The following is a 19,009-nucleotide window of genomic DNA, read 5'->3' on the forward strand; positions in this document are numbered from 1 at the left end:
TAATTTGTTTTTTCACTAGGAGGGTTAGGTCCTGTTTCAGGTTTATACTGGTGTATATGTCCCTGCTGCAGGGATTATTCCCTGTCCTAGTCGCCACTTTCTCAGACAGGAAGTGAGGGATGCTCAAAGTGTTAGTAAACCCAGGACCCCAAATTCACTATATCTGGTCTTCCACAGTACACAGAACATGGAAATCCAATTATATTAGTAAATATAAACCGCTAAAAAAAAACAAAACAAAAAAAAAACAAACACTCTCATCAGCAGTATATAGCAGTCTTGTGACTTCTATGTGTGTCTAACCGAGCAATGGTTAAAGCTTATAGGAGTTTTCATTCTCCTCTGACTGTCCTATGAGGCTGCATGACTCCTGACCCTCTGTCTAGAAGAATACTTATTGGCCTAAATTGAAGAAATTTGTTTTTTTACTTTTTTTTGGATATGTATTATAGCAGAAAGAAAAAAAAATTTTTTTTCTTCAAAATTGTCTTTTTTTGTTTATAGCGCAAAAAATAAAAACTGCAGAGTTAATCAAATATCATCAAAATAAAGCTCTATTTGTGGGTAAAAAAGGACATTCATTTTGGTACATTGTCACACGTCCGCACAATTGTCAGTTAAAGTGGAGTTCCACCCAAAAATAGAACTTCCACTTTTTGGATTCCTCCCCCCCTCCGTTGTCACATTTGGCACCTTTCAGGGGGGAGGAGGGAGCAGATACCGGTCTAATACAGGTATTTGCTCCCACTTCCTGACATAAATCACCACAGCGCTTGCGGTGACCTATGCCACTTCTGGCGCCTACCCCGTCCTCCCCCCAGGTCCCAGAACACAGCAGGGACCTGAGAGGATGCGCAGCGCAACTCGCGCATGCGCAGTAGGGAACCAGGAAGTGAAGCCGCACGGCTTCACTTCCTTATTCCCTTACCAAGGATGGCGGCAGCAGCAGCAGCTGAGAGACGAAGGACAGATCAGCTTCGGCTGCCGACATCGCGGGCTCCCTGGACAGGTAAGTGTCCATATATTGAAAGTCAGCAGCTGCAGTATTTGTAGCTGCTGGCTTTTAATATTTTTTTTTCAGCGGACCTCCGCTTTAAAAGTACCGCAGTGCCGTATTGCAAAAAATGGCCTGGTTATTGAGGGCGTAAATCCTTCCGGGGCTGAAGTGGTTAAAAATGATATATTTTCTATTGTGAATAAAATAGGAGTTTAGGAGATTTGAAATCAGTGAATTCTGTTTTTACATAGCTTTTACAAAGAATTTCAATATTTTGGAATTGGGGTTGTGTATACAAAAGCAAGATTTGGCTTTAAATACACTAAGTCCTCAAAGCTGAAATACAACAAAATAGACCTCATAACACTAAGCCAGATACAAAATCCTGAATAAAAAATGTCTAAAAAGACCAAGTTTAACATTGATATTAAAAAATATTTTATTTCTTGAATTTTTTTTTTTATTAGTTGAAACAAAAATACTCACGTTGGTCTCGCTGTCTTCTTCACACATCGATTCTTCCACAAACTGCTGTCCATTCTATAAAAGGTACGAGAGAAATATTTAGCATAACTGAGCACAAATACACAACATTAAAACAAGCATTTTGAAAGCAACATGAAGGTACAGAGAGAATAATCATACAAATAAAACTTTCATTTAATCATAAGGAGATATTTAACAGTCTTAGTCAAAAACTAAGTGGGGCATATTCTAAATGTAAATGCAAATATGCAACTTATACTATGGCAAACAAGGGGTTAATTGAGAATTTTAATATACATCTTATTGTCAATGGACTTAAAGCAGTAGCTTAATCCCCCCTTCAATATGCTATTTTTAAAATATAATTCTCCGATTCCCCCATCAACACATTTAATGTGGATGGGAGAATCCTCACCGCTGAGCTATTGTATTCTGACAGCTGGAAAACTTCCCCTTTCGTCAGAATACATTGATCAGAGCTGCAGGCTATAAGCCTGTAGCTCTGATCAACTGGCTAAAATACGACAGAGCGGTTGCAGTGTCCATGCATGGATTAAAATTTGTCCGGCTTTCCAGGGACCATATTGTTGGGATCCACCGGATGCCTGATCAGCAGCTGGCTCCGCCTCAGTGTGTGGCTAGAGCTAGCCACTTCTGCCTCCTCTCCTTCCTGGCGCTCTAGTGAGGGCTGGAACGGTAGAGCTAACAGAGCTGAATGCATGATCAGTGCTCATGTGATCGCTCTGTTCTCTAGCCTAGAGCCAGCAGCAACATTAGACTGATGCTGGTTTTGTTTCTTCTTTTTTTTTTTTTTTTTTTTTTAGCAATCCCAAACCTCTCCTTTAGGGAGTCCTACTATATAATCACTGATTATTAACCAATCTCCATCCAGTTTCATTACAACATACAGGGGGCAATCAAAAAAGGCAACTGAGACATTTCTTGGGGTATGGATGCAGTCAGAAGCCTCAAGCCAAATTCATGAAACCTGTGTGACATTTAATTTCATTTTCATTAATACAAACACATGAGAGCAATACATCTTGTTCTTATTTGCGACACTTGTACTGTGTCGCTATTGTTGCGACCAATTCATAGAAGAAAATACTGCCACATTGGCAATAAGGAAAGTACACATAAAGACGACCGCTTTGCAGACAAAATCCCATTCGTGACAAAATTCTAAAACAATTCTGCAACAGAATTATATACAACTTATTGTCACATACAAGAATCAGTCATAGGTTGCACAAATTGTGAGATTTTTAACAAATATCTGCCTGGGTTCACACATATGCGATGCGGGAACCAGAGCGATTTCTGTGCGGGTTCTCACATTGCATGTCTCCCGCAGGCAGTTCACACTGCCCTATGCGAACTGCTGCGGGTGTCAATACAAAGTTAATGAAAAAGATCGCAGTGCGAAATGGTGCAGAAATCGGATTGCATGGGTGTGAACACCCATTCGATTCCATTGCAGACCAAAAAAAAGGGTCCTGCGCCATTTTGGTCCAAATGCGATGCAAATTCAGCCACACAATCTGCACGACTGAATTTTCATCGCACAGACATTGCATGTGATCTGTGAATCACATGCGATGTCAATAGAATGAACACAGCCTTATTGACAATCGATCTGAATTTCACAAATGTGTGCTCAATAATGGAAATGAAAAAAGGGCAAGAGGCTGGATTTCCATCCATCTACCTAGGTGCTTTGGAGAAAGTATTGTCATGTGGTCTGGGAACTCTTCTTTCTTCAAGCAGCTTAGTACCAACACAAGCCTGCTACCCTCACTACGGCTGAGTCAAGACCCATTGCATTGAAAAATCAAGAGTAACTGGCTGCATCTTAGTTCTCAAGTAGAAGAAGCCTTAAGTGGATGACATTTTGTTTGCTAAAGCTCTATTATAAACTACTATGTTTTTTTTTTCTTTTAGAAAATACGGTTTTCATTTTTTTTTGTAGTACTGCTGACCTATTTCAGCCACTCCACTCCCTGTCTATATGCAATGGCTGCATATCATTGCTCAGGGCAGGCTCTCTCACAATAACAAAGGCAGAACATAACTGTACAGATGAGAAGGGCACAAGACAGGGTGACAATACAGGAAAACAGTTGGAAGAGAGGAACAGGGCATTGTTCAGGAACTCTGTTACAGAATGACAAGAAGTTTCCACGGTATATTTACCAGGTATGGCCAGTACGACGTACGGCCGAACAGCTTACACACAGTCTTCAAGAGCCCTGAATAGCACCCACGATCTGCTGATCATGGGTGCAATGCTTTCCAGGCTCCCAACAAATAAATAAATGCACATTTTTTTTACTTAAAAAAAGATGTGCATTTACTGAATTTTTTTTGTAAAAGTGAACTTATCCTCTAATTGCTGATTTTTGTTTAGAGGTGAGAAGAGCGGAAACATACTTACCTAATCCGCCAATTCTCAGAGTGCAAGACAGTTCCCTGTCGCTCCTGCCCCCATACACTAGCGGTCTGTATGGACTGTTCCTGATGTCATAAACTTGTCTTAAGATTTGTGGAATGCTATCCCTGCCATTTCCTTTAGAAAATGCTAGCTGGCACGTTGAAGCTTTGGCTTTAAGGCTGCATTCACACTACAGCGTTTTGAATTGCGGGCAGAACTGCCACAAATCATTTGAATGACACCTCAAATCACAGTGCGGGCCTGTCGCGATGCAATCCGCATCGCGGGAGGCATGTCGCCCCAGAGTAGCTCCTGAAATTTTTTGGGGCGATGTGCTTCCCGTGATGCGGATTGCAGCACATATCACGCTGCAGACCCGAATTGAGGGGTCATTTAAATGAATGGCATCTCAAATGCAAGTCCCGCGATTTGTCATTCACACATCAGCACTGTCAAATCGCGGGTAGATTCGTGGCAAATCTGCCCGCGATTCAAAACACTGTAGTGTGAATGCAGCCTACCACCTACCAAGTCCATTCACCCAAATATTTAAATAATTAGGACTTATTTATATTTATTACAGGTACTTCTTTAGTGCCATCAATTTACGCAGAGCTTTACATTTTTTATTATACATTCACATCAGTTCCTGCCCTCAAGGAGCTTACAATCTAAGGTTCCTAACTCACATTCAAACATATACATACTAGAGATAATTTAGACAGGAGCCAATTGGCCTACCAGCATAGAGTGTGGGAGGAAACCGGAGTACCCGGAAGAAACCCACGCAGGCACAGGGATGGAATTCAAACCAACGACCCCAGTGCTGTCAAGCGGAAGCGCTAACCACAGCCACTGTGCTGCCCTTTCTCTGATTTTCACCTGTTATATACTTGTTCAAAGTCTATGGCTCCAAAGTATTAAAAAAGGAGAAAGCCAGTAAAAGTGGTATAAGAACTTACAACCAAATACATAAAAAAGGGACATATGCAGTACAAAGGTTTTCCCCATAGAAAGCACACAGTTCTCAACACAACCCATGGCTAAAACTCTGGTACACTAACTGCAGCAAAAAAAGCACTGAGGGGTAAAAAAAAAAATAAGTTATCATTTTCATAAGCATGTCTACTTTTCCCACTCAGCACATTAGGACCTCTGATCAGCTCATAAAAAGGGAATTTTCATTTATTAAAATATCCCAGAATTTGTAGCTGTAGTTTTATTTGCCAGTATCGGCACTAACCATGCTGGAATTAGATTAAGCAGAGTGTAACTGCCTGCCCATATCAGATCTCCTAATCGTGGGTGCAATGCTTTAGTGGTCCCTAACAAAAAAAAAAAAAAAAAAAACTTTTTTTAGTTGCCTCCAAAAAAAAAAAAAAAAAAAAAAGAAAAAAAAAATTAAGCTTTTTTTGGCGCTTGCACTAAATACAGCATTCGCCCAGTACTGAATTTACATTTTCATTATCGCATTCGTTAAGTGGTCACGTGACTGCCAAAACGCATGCAATTTCCTTTACTGAATTGTGCCCTGTGTGTCAAGGTACATATAGGCTTTTAGCAGAGTTTAGGAGCTGCTGCGGTTAGGTGAGGTTCAACCTCCCTCTCCTGAACATGGAAGAATCGCATTCAGGATAGCAATGTTTTGACCGCCGGCCACGGGAAAACGCAAAACTTTAGAAAAATCATGGTGCGCTCTTGACGCACTTTGTGATTTCCCATGGCCACCGTAAAATGATGGCCAAATGTACATGAAGCCTAAGAAAGCTAGTTAACATTCTAATATGTATAGTGTAAGTTTCTACTTATTCCTATCGAACATTTTGTATTACTCTTCTCATTAAAACATACCCACCATTCAGACAGCAGTGCAACAGCAGTTTATACCTTTACACTTGTTATTCCATACTTCAAGCTGCACCTAGAGTGCACAGAGTTCTAGAGCATTGCTTCCCATGGTATACATTTCATCTATCTGCTTTTAATGCAAATTTTACACTTTTTAAAAATTCAGCCTGCTGTAATTTACAGAAACTACTAGGCTTGAATTTTTATTTTTTCTATACAGACATTTTTTCTCCCCTGGGAAAACACGTTCAAAAGCACAAAAATGTGTCAGAGCAGCATTTCAATACTGTATAAAACATGCAATCCATTTTAGAGCTCATTCACACCTAGAACACTGCAGTAACACACACACACACTTTATCATAGCACACACAAAAAACACTGCAGGCGTAATTTTTTGTCAAAATGAATGGGCTTCTTTGGCAGCACACCTATAAAGTATCACCACAGGTAGATGCATCATGCACTGGTTCTACTGTATTAGACATCTGCTTAACAACCTCAATGTAGTGTTCAAATACATGCTGGAGACAAAGTGTAAGCCCGTGATAACTTATTTTTCTTAGTTTTACAAGGAGTGAGAATAGGTTAGAAACGCTTATGCCGCGTACACACGATCAGAAATGGCGCCAGCAAAACTCCGATGGGAGCTTTTTGTCGGAAAATGCGACCGTGTGTATGCTCCATCGGTCTTTGGCTGGCGGAATTCCAGTCAGCAAAAGATTGAGAGCATGTTCTCTATTTTTCAGTTGAGAAAAGTTCCTATCCGAAAAATGTGTTCGCCTGTATGCAATTCCAACGCGCAAAAAATCACGAATGCTCGGAAACAATTCGACACATGGTTGGAAGCATTAAACTTCATTTTCTCGGCTCGTCGTAGTGTTGTACATCACCTCGGTTTTGACGGTCGAAAGTTCCGAGAACTTTTGTATGAGCGTGTGTATGGAAGGCAATCTTGAGCGGAATGTCGTCAAAAAAACCATCCAAGTTTTTTCTGACGGAAATTCCGATCGTGTGTACGTGGCATTACAGGTTTTTACTGCTATCCAGTTCTATCTGCTGTTAGACATTTACTGTCACCGTTTCTGTCCTGCTAAGCGCAGCACAGCTCTCTCATTGGTTGGCATGCTATCCATTGAGAGCACAGTGCACATGCACCGGTGATATCACCGCCTGCTAGTTATTGGAATATCTTGTGCACAGATATTCATATTACCTACAGGTAAGTCTTTTTATGAGTAGCAGAACAGGACTATACTACCACTTTGGAGGATTTTCACCTTTCAGCATAACAGCAACCCACAGCAAACCTCCAAAGAATGGCTTCACCAGAAGATCAAAGTTTTGGAATGGTCCAGCCAGAGTCCAGGCCTGAATCCAATTGAAAGTCTGTGGGGTGACCTGAGGTCTGTGCACAGGAGGTGCCATCATAATCAGATTTGCAACGTTTTTGCAATGAAGAGTGGGCAAAGATTTCCAAGGCAAGATGTGCCGTGCTGATAGACTCCTACCCCCAAATTACTCAATGCTGTCAAATTCAAAAGCGTCAAAGTGTGTAATGTGTGTTTATATCTCTATCTCACGATTCTGGATAAAATGAGAACAATAATATTTTTGCTTCGAATAAAGATCACAAATCTCACGATTTTCGTCGTAACATCTTTCACATTATACAAAAAAATTGGGCCAACTTTACGGTTTAGTTTTTTTTTTTAATTCATTGAATTGTATTTTTTCCCCAAAAATTCATTTGAAAGACCGGTGCGTGAATACAGTGCGACAAAATATTTCAACAACCACCATTTTATTCCCTAAGGTTTCTGCTAAAAAAAAATATGTTTGGGGGGTTCTAAGTAATTTTTTAGCTAAAAAGATTTTAACTTGTAAGCAACAAATGTCAGAAAAAGGTTTAGTCTTTAAAGCGGGGGTCCACCTATCTATCGTTTTTTTTTTTTTTGGAGTTCATTCACAAACTTTTCTTCACATGATTATCTACTCACATGTTCTGTGTAATAAGTCCGCCTGTGTCCGATTTCGTTGTAAAGAATAACTTATAAAATTCACTTAAGGCGGTTTCCATCTTCATTGTGGGCATTTGAAGCCCACAAGCATGTATTTCCTGGATGCGGTGAATGCTGGGAGCAGAGATGTTGTGATGACGCTGTTGCACAATGCATGCTGGGAAGCCTGAGACTAGCTCCCAGGGGACTGTGGGAGGTCTGGGAGAGGCTAGAAACACGCCTACTCCCATGGGAGGAAAACCAGGAAGTGCGAAGAAGATTAGAAAAAAAAAAAGGTAATTACGGCGATTTAAATTTTTTTACACAGCATGTCAGCATCTAGGCAAGGAAGAGAATGCATAGAGATAATGTTCAAAATTTGGGTGGAACCCCGCTTTAAGTGGTTAAACTGCCCTTATTTACAAACCGAAGTTCATCCCTTTGATCTAAAAAGAACCCAATGATACATTGTTTCTCTTTATCTCTCAGCTGCTGAGCTTTGTGATAAACTTTGCCAGCATTTTATTTTTATTTTTTTTTGACAGCTGTTAGCTGTGAACAGAGAACGGCTCCGCACTGAATTGTGGATATAAAAGGTCTACACACCCGTTAAAATGTCAGGTTTCTGTGATGTAAATAGATGTGCCAACAAACTCCTGTATTCTTCATGTGGGAAATTGTATTATGGTCTGATGAAACTAAGGTTAAACTTTTTGGCCATAATTCCAAAAGATTTGTTTGGCGCAAAACACTGCACATCACCAAAAGATCACCATACCCACATTGAAGCATGGTGGTGGCAGCATCATGCTTTGGGGCAGTTTTTCTTCAGCTGGAACAGGGGCCTTAGTCAAGGTAGATGGAATTGTGAACAGTTCCAAATACTAGTCAATATTGGCACAAAACATTTAGGCTTCTGCTAGAAAGCTGAAAAATTAACAAACGTCATCTTTCAGCATGACAATGACCCAAAGCATATGGTTGTATGCAAAAGTTTAGGAACCTCTGACAATTTCCATGGTTGTCACTTATAAATATTTGGGTGATCTAAGAAAAGAAAAAAAAAAAAAAAAAAAAAAAAAAAGACAGAAACATTGTTCAATTCTTGGATCAGTCCCTTGTGGACATTGCTCGTTTTGCCAATATATAAGACGGGAAAAATATTCCGCCTTCCAAACGGAACAATGTTTAAGCCCGCACATTTCACCAACTGTCAGACAAGAGGAGTGGTGTACCTGATGTCATGCGAATGTGGGGCATATTACGTCGGTAAGACGAAACAAGAATTTCATCGCCGTATGTCCAAGCACATCTATCATCTGCAAATTGGCAATCATTATCTGCCACTTGGGCGGCATGTGGTGGCAGTGCATGATTACAAGATGCCTAAAGTATCCTTCACCGCGCTCGATCGGATTCATGTACCAGTTCGAGGCGGTGATTGGAACAAAATTTTGCTGCAACACGAACAGAGGTGGATATTCAAATTGAATACCACCTCTTTTCCAGGATTAAATAATCTCTTTTGCCCCCTCTCTCAAGGGCTTTGTGTCCGGTAAAACCCAATAATACAATTTTCCCAGAACTGCTGCTCAATAACAAAGGGTTCCTTTAGTTATTCCCTTTCCCCTCCTTCTCCCCCTCTTCCCAATTTGGGGTTACTGTATTTTACCTTGTTTTTTGTGTTGTGTTTTCTGATCTTGCAGACGTATCAATGTATGGGATTGAGGTATCTTGCATTTACTGTTGTCTCATATATACACACTGTAGCCTCAGCAGACACAACCGCTGAGGTTCAATGCATAATATGCGAATTTATGATTGTACAAGCCTGGGAGTACATACCCATGCTTGTTATATACTGATTATTTCTATATAATTTTCTGTGTATTTTTTTATGTTTCAATTAATGCTGTTTTTTCTCCTCTTTTACTCTGGACGCCCGGCGCTTTGGCTGCTGCCACTTCCGGGTCGGGGGGTTTCCCTTTGATGTGACTTCCCGGCGGGGGGGGGGGGGGGGGGGGAGGAGGAGGAGCCAGTCACCACCTTGCGGCTCCTCCCCCATCAGGCACCTGCTGCCGCATTGGGGATCCTTCCTCCTTGCCGGCGGCGTTCCGGAACATCCTCGGACGTCCCCGGTCACGGCGCATGCGCGGGGCCCCGCGCGTGCTACGTGGCGCGGGAGCATCACGCAATTGCGATGAGGATGACGTCATTTAGGGGCCCTCGGCTTTTCCCGAACGCCGGGGAAGCCACATGCGGCTGTCGGGATGATGGCCATGCCCCCCGCAGTGGTCCTATTGGTCAGCTGGGCACACACCTGTGGGGAATCCACGATAACGAGTATACGCCCCAGTAAGCAGTATATATATGGGCAGCAAGGCTTCAGAACTTCTAGCTCTTTCTTGCTGGATGGGTCTGAAGCCTATGCAGCTCCTGCACTGTAAGTACACCTTAGCAGTGTGATTCTTGCACCATTCTGGCCCAATATTGTTACTTTTTATTGTTGCTTACTTGCAGTGACATTCTTTTTATATGTATATATTTCAGACTGGTCGACTCTCACTGGACACTGATCCACAGAGCCTGACACAGCTTGCAGCCAATCCCGGGCTAGCCTGCAAACCACAGTCTAATTGCATAGGGCAGTATGGTGCAGTCTCATACATACCTCAATACCTGCTAGGTAATTTTTGGGTTTACTTTATCTTTTGCTGATTTTTGTGGTGCACTTTTTTTCATCTCTTTGGTCACCTGTTTGCGTGTCCCTCACCTCTCATCGTCACTTACTTCACCTGGCTTATGCACTCCATACTCACCTCTCCTCATTCTCACCTTAATATGCATGTTCATGAACCCTCTTCCCCCCTTCTCTTCCCCTCACCTTTTTTGCTTTTCCATCACTCTACACCCATCATTATCTTCACGCATTGGTTTAATTGAGCGGCTGTATACCACTATAACCCTCCATTTAACCACTTCAGGTAAATAGTCCTTCCATTATTTTTATAATAGTTTACATGCAAACACTTGGAATATTTGGAGGCCTCCATGTACACCTATGGCATACATGGAGATTTGTGCCTCCCTGTTGGCCAATTATTTGATCGACCAACGATATTCTAACTTCTTTTACACAATATGGGCGTTTGACTGAGTTTGTGTTTGGATTCTCATCACAGGTGTGGCCCCTCTTTTCGACCAATTGGTTGACTTGGCGGGAGGCAACTTATTAGTGTGACTTCTCGTAAGTCACTTCTTTGGGATAGTCGTGCCTGGTTGCTGCGGTGATGGAAGTGTTCCGGGACCCCTTGGGGAAAGAGAGAAAGTAGTTTTTAAAACAGATCTTCATGTAGGAGGCCTTTTTTCCTTGCTGGACATACGTTGTCGGGTAACGATATCAAATATGTGCACCATATATTAATGTTACTGTGTGTAGATTCTTACATGTGTACCTACATTATGTATCTCTCGGCAGACTGACCCTCTGAAGAAGACCCTTGGTTTAAGGGTTGAAACGGGTCAGACTCACATTCCTAATTTCGACATTTGTTGGTCAATGTTGTAATGGAATTATGTCTGCAAATGAATGTTTAGCCAAATAAGTCTTAAAGTACTTCCAACTGGAGCTCATTTCTTTTTAACATTCATGTGATACTATTTTTGTAAAATAAAAACGGTCATTTTTTCATACATTTTTGACTTTATTATTTGCTGCCTAAAAACCCCACCCTGGGGGAACATCTCTTCTTTGCTCAATTTGAGGGGTGAGCAGCACCTTTTTCTTCTCTCTTGGTGTTCTCTCTTTGTCATTGCATGAGTTAACCAAAAAATTAAAATATTGCAGAATATACAGCCTCATGCTAAATAACCAAGCTCCATTTCAGGCTGAATAAACTAAATTAATTAATGTATCTTAAAATAGAAAACTATCTTTCGATAGATTTGAACTCCAAAAGCATTTTATTAAAATAAATTTGATAAAAAAAAAAAAAAAAAAAAAAAAAATCAAAAGAAATACGATTTTTAATTTTTTTTAACCGCTTCAGCCCCGGTAGATTTTACCCCCTTCCTGACCATCGCTTTTTGCGATTCAGGCCTGCGTCGCTTTAACTGACAATTGCACGGTCGTGTGACATTGCACCCATAAAAAAAATGTACGTCCTTTTTTTCCCCACAAATAGAACTTTCTTTTGGTGGTATTTGATCACCTCTGCAGTTTTTATTTTTTGCGCGATAAACAGACAAAAAAAAAAAAAGCAATTTTACTATAATAACTCCCAAAAATAAATAAAACAAATTTTCCTCAATTTAGGCCGATATGTATTTTTCTACATATTTTTGATAAAAAAAAAAAATCAAAATCGCAATAAGCGTATATTGGCTTGCGCAAAAGTTATAGCGTCTACAAAATAGGGGATAGTTTTATGGCATTTTTATTATTATTTTTTTTTTTTTACTAGTAATGGCGGCGATCTGCGATTTTTATTGTGCGTGTGACATTATGGCGGACACATTGGGACACTTTTGACACTATTTTGGGACCATTGTCATTTATACAGCGATCAATGCTATAAAAGTGCACTGAATACTGTGTAAATGACACTGGCAGGGAAGGGGTTAACCACTAGGGGGTGATGATGGTGTTAAGTGTGTCCTAGGGAGTGATTATAACTGTGGGGGGATGGGCTTCGACTCACATGACAGCGATCACTGCTCCCAATGACATGAAACAGTGATCCCTGTCATGTCACAAGGCAGAATGGGGAAATGCCATGTTTACATAGGCACTTCCCCATTCTGCAGCTCCATGACACAATCACTGGGAGACCGGCAGACATTGAGTCCGCCGGTCCCGCGGGCATGGTCACCCTGTACGTGGCGGGGCGTGCTAGCCCCGCCAATTAAAGGGGACATACAGGTACGCCCATTTGCCCACTACTGCCATTGTGCCAACGTATATCGGCGTGCAGCAGTCGGCAAGTGGTTAAACATTGATTTTTATCCACCTGACTGATGTCAGAGGGGAATGGGCAGACTGGTTCGAGAGGATAGAAAGGGAAAAGTAACTCAAAAACCATTCATTACAACCAAGGTATGCAGAATACCAGCTCTGAACGCACAACACATCGAACCTTGAAGCAGATGGGCTACAGCAGCAGAAGGCCACACCAGGTGCCACTCCTGTCAATTAAGAACAAGAAATCGAGGCTTCAATTTGCACAGGATCACCAAAATTGTACAATAGAAACACGTTGCCTGGTCTGAGGAGTCTCGATTTCAGCCTCGACATTCAGTTGGTAGGTTCATAATTTGATGTAAACAACGTGAAAGCATTGATCCATCCTGCCTTACATCAACAGTTCAGGCTGATGGTGGTGGTGTAATGGTGCAAGGGATATTTTCTTGGTACACTTTGGGCATTGTTTAACCACTTGCCGACTGCTGCATGCAGATATACGTTGGCACAATGGCTTTTGGTTTTAAACCCTTACACACCACTTTTACCACCACTTTAATAAGGCTTACTTGCAGGTACTGGAAATATCGCCTAAACAATCATGGCATTTTAAAAGGGCCCGTGCACATGTGCGGGAGCAGACGGCACGCGACTTCGGCCAGTCACAGAGCCACAGTCCACGGCCCCGGAAGGAAGAGGGGTAAAGATGGACCCGGCCATCTGCGGGGAACTTAAATTTGCAGGTAAGTGCCACATTATGCTTTTATTTTGCAGGGAACAAAAGAGGAAGGTAAAACCCATCAGGGTTTACTTCCTCTTTAAATGCAATGACCTACCCGAGTATTGTGGCTGATCATGTCCATCCCTTTATGGACTACAGTGTATCTGATAGCTACTTCCAGCAGGATAATGCACCATGTCACAAAGCTTAAATCATCTCAATCATATCAATATGAACCAAAATCCACACCTTGTTGAATCTATATACCATGAAGAATTAAGGCAGTTCAGAAGGCAAAAAAAGGGGGTCAATCCAGTATTAGCAAGGTGTACCCAATAAAGTGGCCGGTGAGGATGTATGAGAGAGTTATAAAGCTAGAATATATAATTATAATTATATATACATATACACATTATATATACATACACACACAGTCCACAAACAGTGCCTTTACAAAAATGTGTTTAAACAATTACAGGTTTCCATACACAGCAATGCTGGCGGATATAAGCAGAGCTGCTTTTACCAAATCTCCACCATTTAGGAGGAAAAGCCTTGTAATTTTTTTTCAATGAATACAAGGTTTCTTCTGCTTGGCCGAGGTGGAGATCGTCACCCACCCACCTCTGCCAATCAGAAGGTGTGCGCAAACATGCATCGCTAACACCTTTTACTGCATCTACAGAAATATAAAAAGGCACCTACATAGAAAATATTGTAACCAAAGTACAACTTTGCATCTCTAAAATCATATCTGGGTGATTGCCAAGATCAAGCAACAATGCATTTACAAAATGACAGTATTATATTCTATTATAACAGTAAAATTAATAAAAGCTGAAACAAAAGAATCAACAAAAGAAAACTTCATAAGTCTGGTATAGGAGGTGATTAGCATACAACATCAAAAAGAAGGGAAAAAAAAGCCCATTGTAATCTATGCACTTAAAGTAGAACTGAAGGAAACACTTGTTTTTGTTTGGTTTAGAGTGGTTATAAAGATTATATTTAGGTGGCGAATGCCTGTATCAAATTCTAGCACAATCCTTTAAATGATGAGGAAAGAAGCGTGTCCCAGGTCTCTCCAAAGGGGGGGCACTGGGAGATGGAGATTTTAAATGTGCCCAAAAGTCAATCACTATATACACCATAAATAAAATCAAAATATATTTTTTTCCTCCCGTGGAGTATTATTGTCCTCCCTTGCGGTACGGATCATGTGTACAGCTTTATAGATTTGTATCGTGCATTGCCAATAGCGCACACTGGGGTGCTCACTTAACTTCCGTTTACCGGAAGAGCATCACTGCAATGAAGGAACTTCTCGCCACGTGCACACGGTTGTTTGACTGCGGCTTGTAAGGCGTGACATGGGGGATGGGAGGCGGGGGACCAGCTATATTCCACTGGAATATATAGAGGCTCACATGCGCCTCTTGCTTGCGGCAACGCCATCTCTGGACCTACCACATGGACGACCCTATGGGCGCACCTAATGACAATTGGTAAATGGGTTGGCACCCACAAAAGCTATCCGATTTTCCTTTTTATCATCACACCTTCCGTCTACTTACTGGTTCAACCCCTTTATTTAGATTACTACTATTGCAGACCTATGGGAGGGGGGAGGAGCTACACAATATATATGTATTTTATACCTGGCACCTGGGCTTTTCCTAGGGAGGGTTGGCAGATCCCACCTACCCACCCCTTTTTTGTTTGCACTTGGTCTAATTGGTAAGTTAGGCACTTGTACTTTTGATCACCATCATATGACACCTAGTTGTATACTCCCTTATCGGGTTTTACGATTTATTTATATTTTTCTGTATATCCAGATACCTCTGTATGTGGATTTATACATATAACTTTTGTGTCTCTCTAGTTGATGGTTGATAGTTTCTATCTATCTCTTTACTTTTGCATTTCACTTTCTTGGTAAGTTAGGTCACTTGTACTCTTAATATTTCTGGGTGCGCATCTGCATACTTACATGTACTAACACCTTACCATCTATTTCTCTATTATTTTTTTTATGCTTATTAGATGCCAGTTTCCAATATGCTGACTCTGTACGGTCCCTTCACACTTGTCTTGTCCTTTTCCTCCTCTCCCTTCATTTTATTTCACTTATTATCCCACCCGCCCTTCCCCCTTCTCTTGTCCACCAATTTGTAGCCGTTGTGTACACATACTTTTTAATCAAATTATATCCTGCCTCTCCATTCTTCCTTTTCGATTAGAATGAACATGTCAGCATACAGTATATATATATATATATATATCTCTATCTATCTGATAGACAGTACAAACAATATATCCGCTATAAGGTTTAGAAATATTGAAAATTGGATCCTGAAGAAGCCTGCACTTTAGGCGCAATGCGTCGATCCAAATATTGTAGGATCTATCTAGATGCAGATAGTTGTATTGTATGGCGATGTGTACAACATATCTCATGAAAATAATATTTCTTGCAATTTTTAAGGTTTGTGTGAAAAAAAATAAAAAATACATTGAATGTATGGTATATAGTGATTGACTTTTGGGCACATTTAAAAGCCCCATCTCCCAGTGTCTTCCCCCCCCCCCCCCTCCCTGGGGAGACCTGGGACACACTTCATCCCTCTTAAAGGAGGGTTATAACCCTGGTCAGGGTTTTTTGCCATCTGTGTCCCATTGTGGAGCTTTCCCTTCACATCCTGTCTCATTGTCAAAACAGGAAATGAGAGGAAATCCCTTCAAGGTGAGGGAATCCCTGTTTGTCATCAGGCTCACTGATGCCTTTATATATACACTTTAAAGGAGAATAAAAAACCCAAAACCAAACATTAGGTTGCATTTTACCAACTCTGAGATATTATGGCCGTATTCACTTCCTTTTTTAGTCTCTTATTTTCACCTGGTGCTCCTGTCTAGTCTGTTTTTCAACAAAAACAAGCTTTCCTGCAGATGTAGCAGTTAGAGGGCTGAGGCAACCCATTTAATGCTTATGGGTTACTTACAACGATAAGCATTTATGTAAAACCTTTATGCCAAAAGCAACAAAAATGCTTATAAAGTATTACCTGGAGTTTTGTTCAATTTGTTTGTGTATCCAAATCTGTTAATCCAACACTACCCTCCCCTGATTATCAATGCTGCTGTCCCAAAGGTGTTTCTGTTGCTCCTTCATCTAGAGTATAGGCCCCCTAATACAGGAAGTGGAAAGGCCAGATCACCAGGTAAAAACAGAGGAGGGGGGGGGGGGGGGGAGAGAGAAAAATGAAAGCAGCCACCACATCTGACTGTTAAGCTGCAATATATTAAATGTTTGGTTTGGGGATTAATACAATTTGAAAGTATGTGAACTCAATACAACCAACATTCATTTTTGCTAGCACACCACGGATCATCAATGTTGTTCAAAAAGCTTTTTTAATGAAGAATGATCACATCACAAAAAGACAGACGCAATGTTTCAGAGGAGCGACATTCCTTGTCCTGAGCAGCTCCGAAATGTTGCACCTTTTTGTGATGTGATCATTTTTCAATACAAAAGCTTTTTAGATATTGGTGATCCGTGGTGTGCTGGCAAATATAAACGCTGATCTGTGATGTTTCCAGCTGAATATTGCTACATCACCCGCTAATTCTGAGCCTGAACCAGGAAAGTGTGTGATGGGAATATTAACATTATCTCAATACAACCAAAGCACCTTGTAGAACAGCCACAAATGAAAGCGTGTAACCTTTTGCTCAGCAGTCACGTGAATGCAGAACAGTCTATAGGGTCCCACTTTTGCGTATTGGGGGGGCGGTAGTAGATGATGTCACAGACAGGGAGGTATATTCCCTGATAATCATCAACACAGGCAAGTGGTGTTTTCCATGTCAACGCAACTCCAGCAGTGATTGCAGGTATGCAAACTGACCTCACCAGCACAAACCGTGATCACTTTGAAAAAGGAACCATGGGAAACAAACTTAGAAAAAAAAACTATATGGAGCAAAAAAACACAGATAATCTTATTTTTGGGGTAACAAGCATTACTTGATCATGAGCACAATTTGAACTTAAAGCGTATGTATACAATCACCTTCTAAAACAACCCATTCAGTTTAAAATAGAAAATGAAAGGCAAAACACGTGTGTATAGATACAAAATACATAAAGACCCTTTCCCCCCCCCTTTTCATAAGTGATCACATTCCCTCTGTTCTCAGCTGCATCATTGCAGAAGAGCAGGCTGAGTTCCCAGCACAGCTAGAGAACTGACCACTCTGTTCTCCTGCTTAGTGTGGTCAGTTTTTAATAGGAAAGCAGAGGGACTGACAGAAATACCAGGGTTACAGGGTAACAGGGTTACTTTTTCATGCAAGTATATGGTACAGCAGGCACATATAAGGGTGTAACATATTCTTTAAACTAAAATCAGAAGCCTACTGAAGGTTACAAAATACAAATCAGAAACAACTAGCCAGTAAGCAGAATACAAAGTGTATTAAACCTTTGCAAACATGACTCAAAGGATCACTTAAACATACAATGAATTCAAGAATGTAAAAGGTCATGAAAGCCATATTCTGCAACGATGCCTTTGAGAAAGCATTTGGCACAGAAGATTTAGAAGCCAACAGATGTACTCACCAGTTTTCTTTTATGCAAACATCCATGATAGAACATTCTGTGGAGAACTTTCAATATCTACAGGAGCATTCAATCAGCTGAATCTCCTGTATCACGCCCCAACACCTTACATGCTCAGCTATTAAACAGATTAAATACCCAAAATGATGCAAGAGCCTGTATTATAACCAAGATGCATATTGATACAGAAGAGGGTAAAGGATCATCTGTTGCCATGGTAGCCCTCGGGAAGAAAGAATAGTGGGAAATAAATCTGTTTCCTGGACGTTTCCCCATGGCAGCAGGAGGTAAGCGATTTACCATAGCAATACATTAAGAGACTGTGTAGGTGCACATTACTGGTGTTAAAGACAGTTAAACAACAATTTAGGAAGTTGCGCTGCTTGGATATACAGTTGCAGATGACAAATCTTCTATACTTAAACGATACTTTATCCAAGTCTCTTCCAATCCTCTTATTGAAATGGGACTTCAATTCAAAATCACAGGTACACTGCAGAGCTTCATAGTATGTCCCTAATCATTCCACCAGCCCAACATTTGCAGAGCCTGAAGAGCAACATTGATGTTGGGAAGATTTGGAGAAGAAAAGATTTTCTCAAGAGCTTTGAGTATTTAAAAAAAAAATGATCACAGCACTTGCCTGGTGACCATTTAGTAGCGGTGTGGCTACACTGTGGGGTTAATTTTTAAGGAAGTAAATTAGTTTCTCCAAACAGTAAATGCAGGTGTATGGTTCTGGTGCCTGTTCTAAAATACTGTGATTGATTAACCTGCAGTGAATGGCACATATTTAAAAAAAAAAAAAAACTTACATCTTTTAAAGGGGTTGTAAAGGTAAAAATTTTTTCACCTTAATGCATTCTATGCATTAAGGTGAAAAAACTTTTGACAGTACCGCCGCCCCCAGCCCCCCCGTTTTACTTACCTGACGCC

General features: G+C 40.9%; 1 protein-coding gene across 1 annotated transcript in view; it reads right to left on the reverse strand.

Annotated features, from left to right (window-relative positions):
* The window catches only part of RPS6KA3 (ribosomal protein S6 kinase A3), a 199,732-nt gene that overhangs the window by 159,859 nt on the left and 20,864 nt on the right, over nucleotides 1-19,009 (reverse strand). Inside the window, exon 2 of the mRNA XM_073616491.1 lies at nucleotides 1,484-1,537. Coding sequence (XP_073472592.1) covers nucleotides 1,484-1,537 — 54 coding nt within the window. The remainder of the gene's footprint in view (nucleotides 1-1,483; nucleotides 1,538-19,009) is intronic.

Source organism: Aquarana catesbeiana, linkage group LG02 (genome assembly GCF_042186555.1).
Source record: "Aquarana catesbeiana isolate 2022-GZ linkage group LG02, ASM4218655v1, whole genome shotgun sequence".
Taxonomy (NCBI): Eukaryota; Metazoa; Chordata; class Amphibia; order Anura; family Ranidae; genus Aquarana; species Aquarana catesbeiana.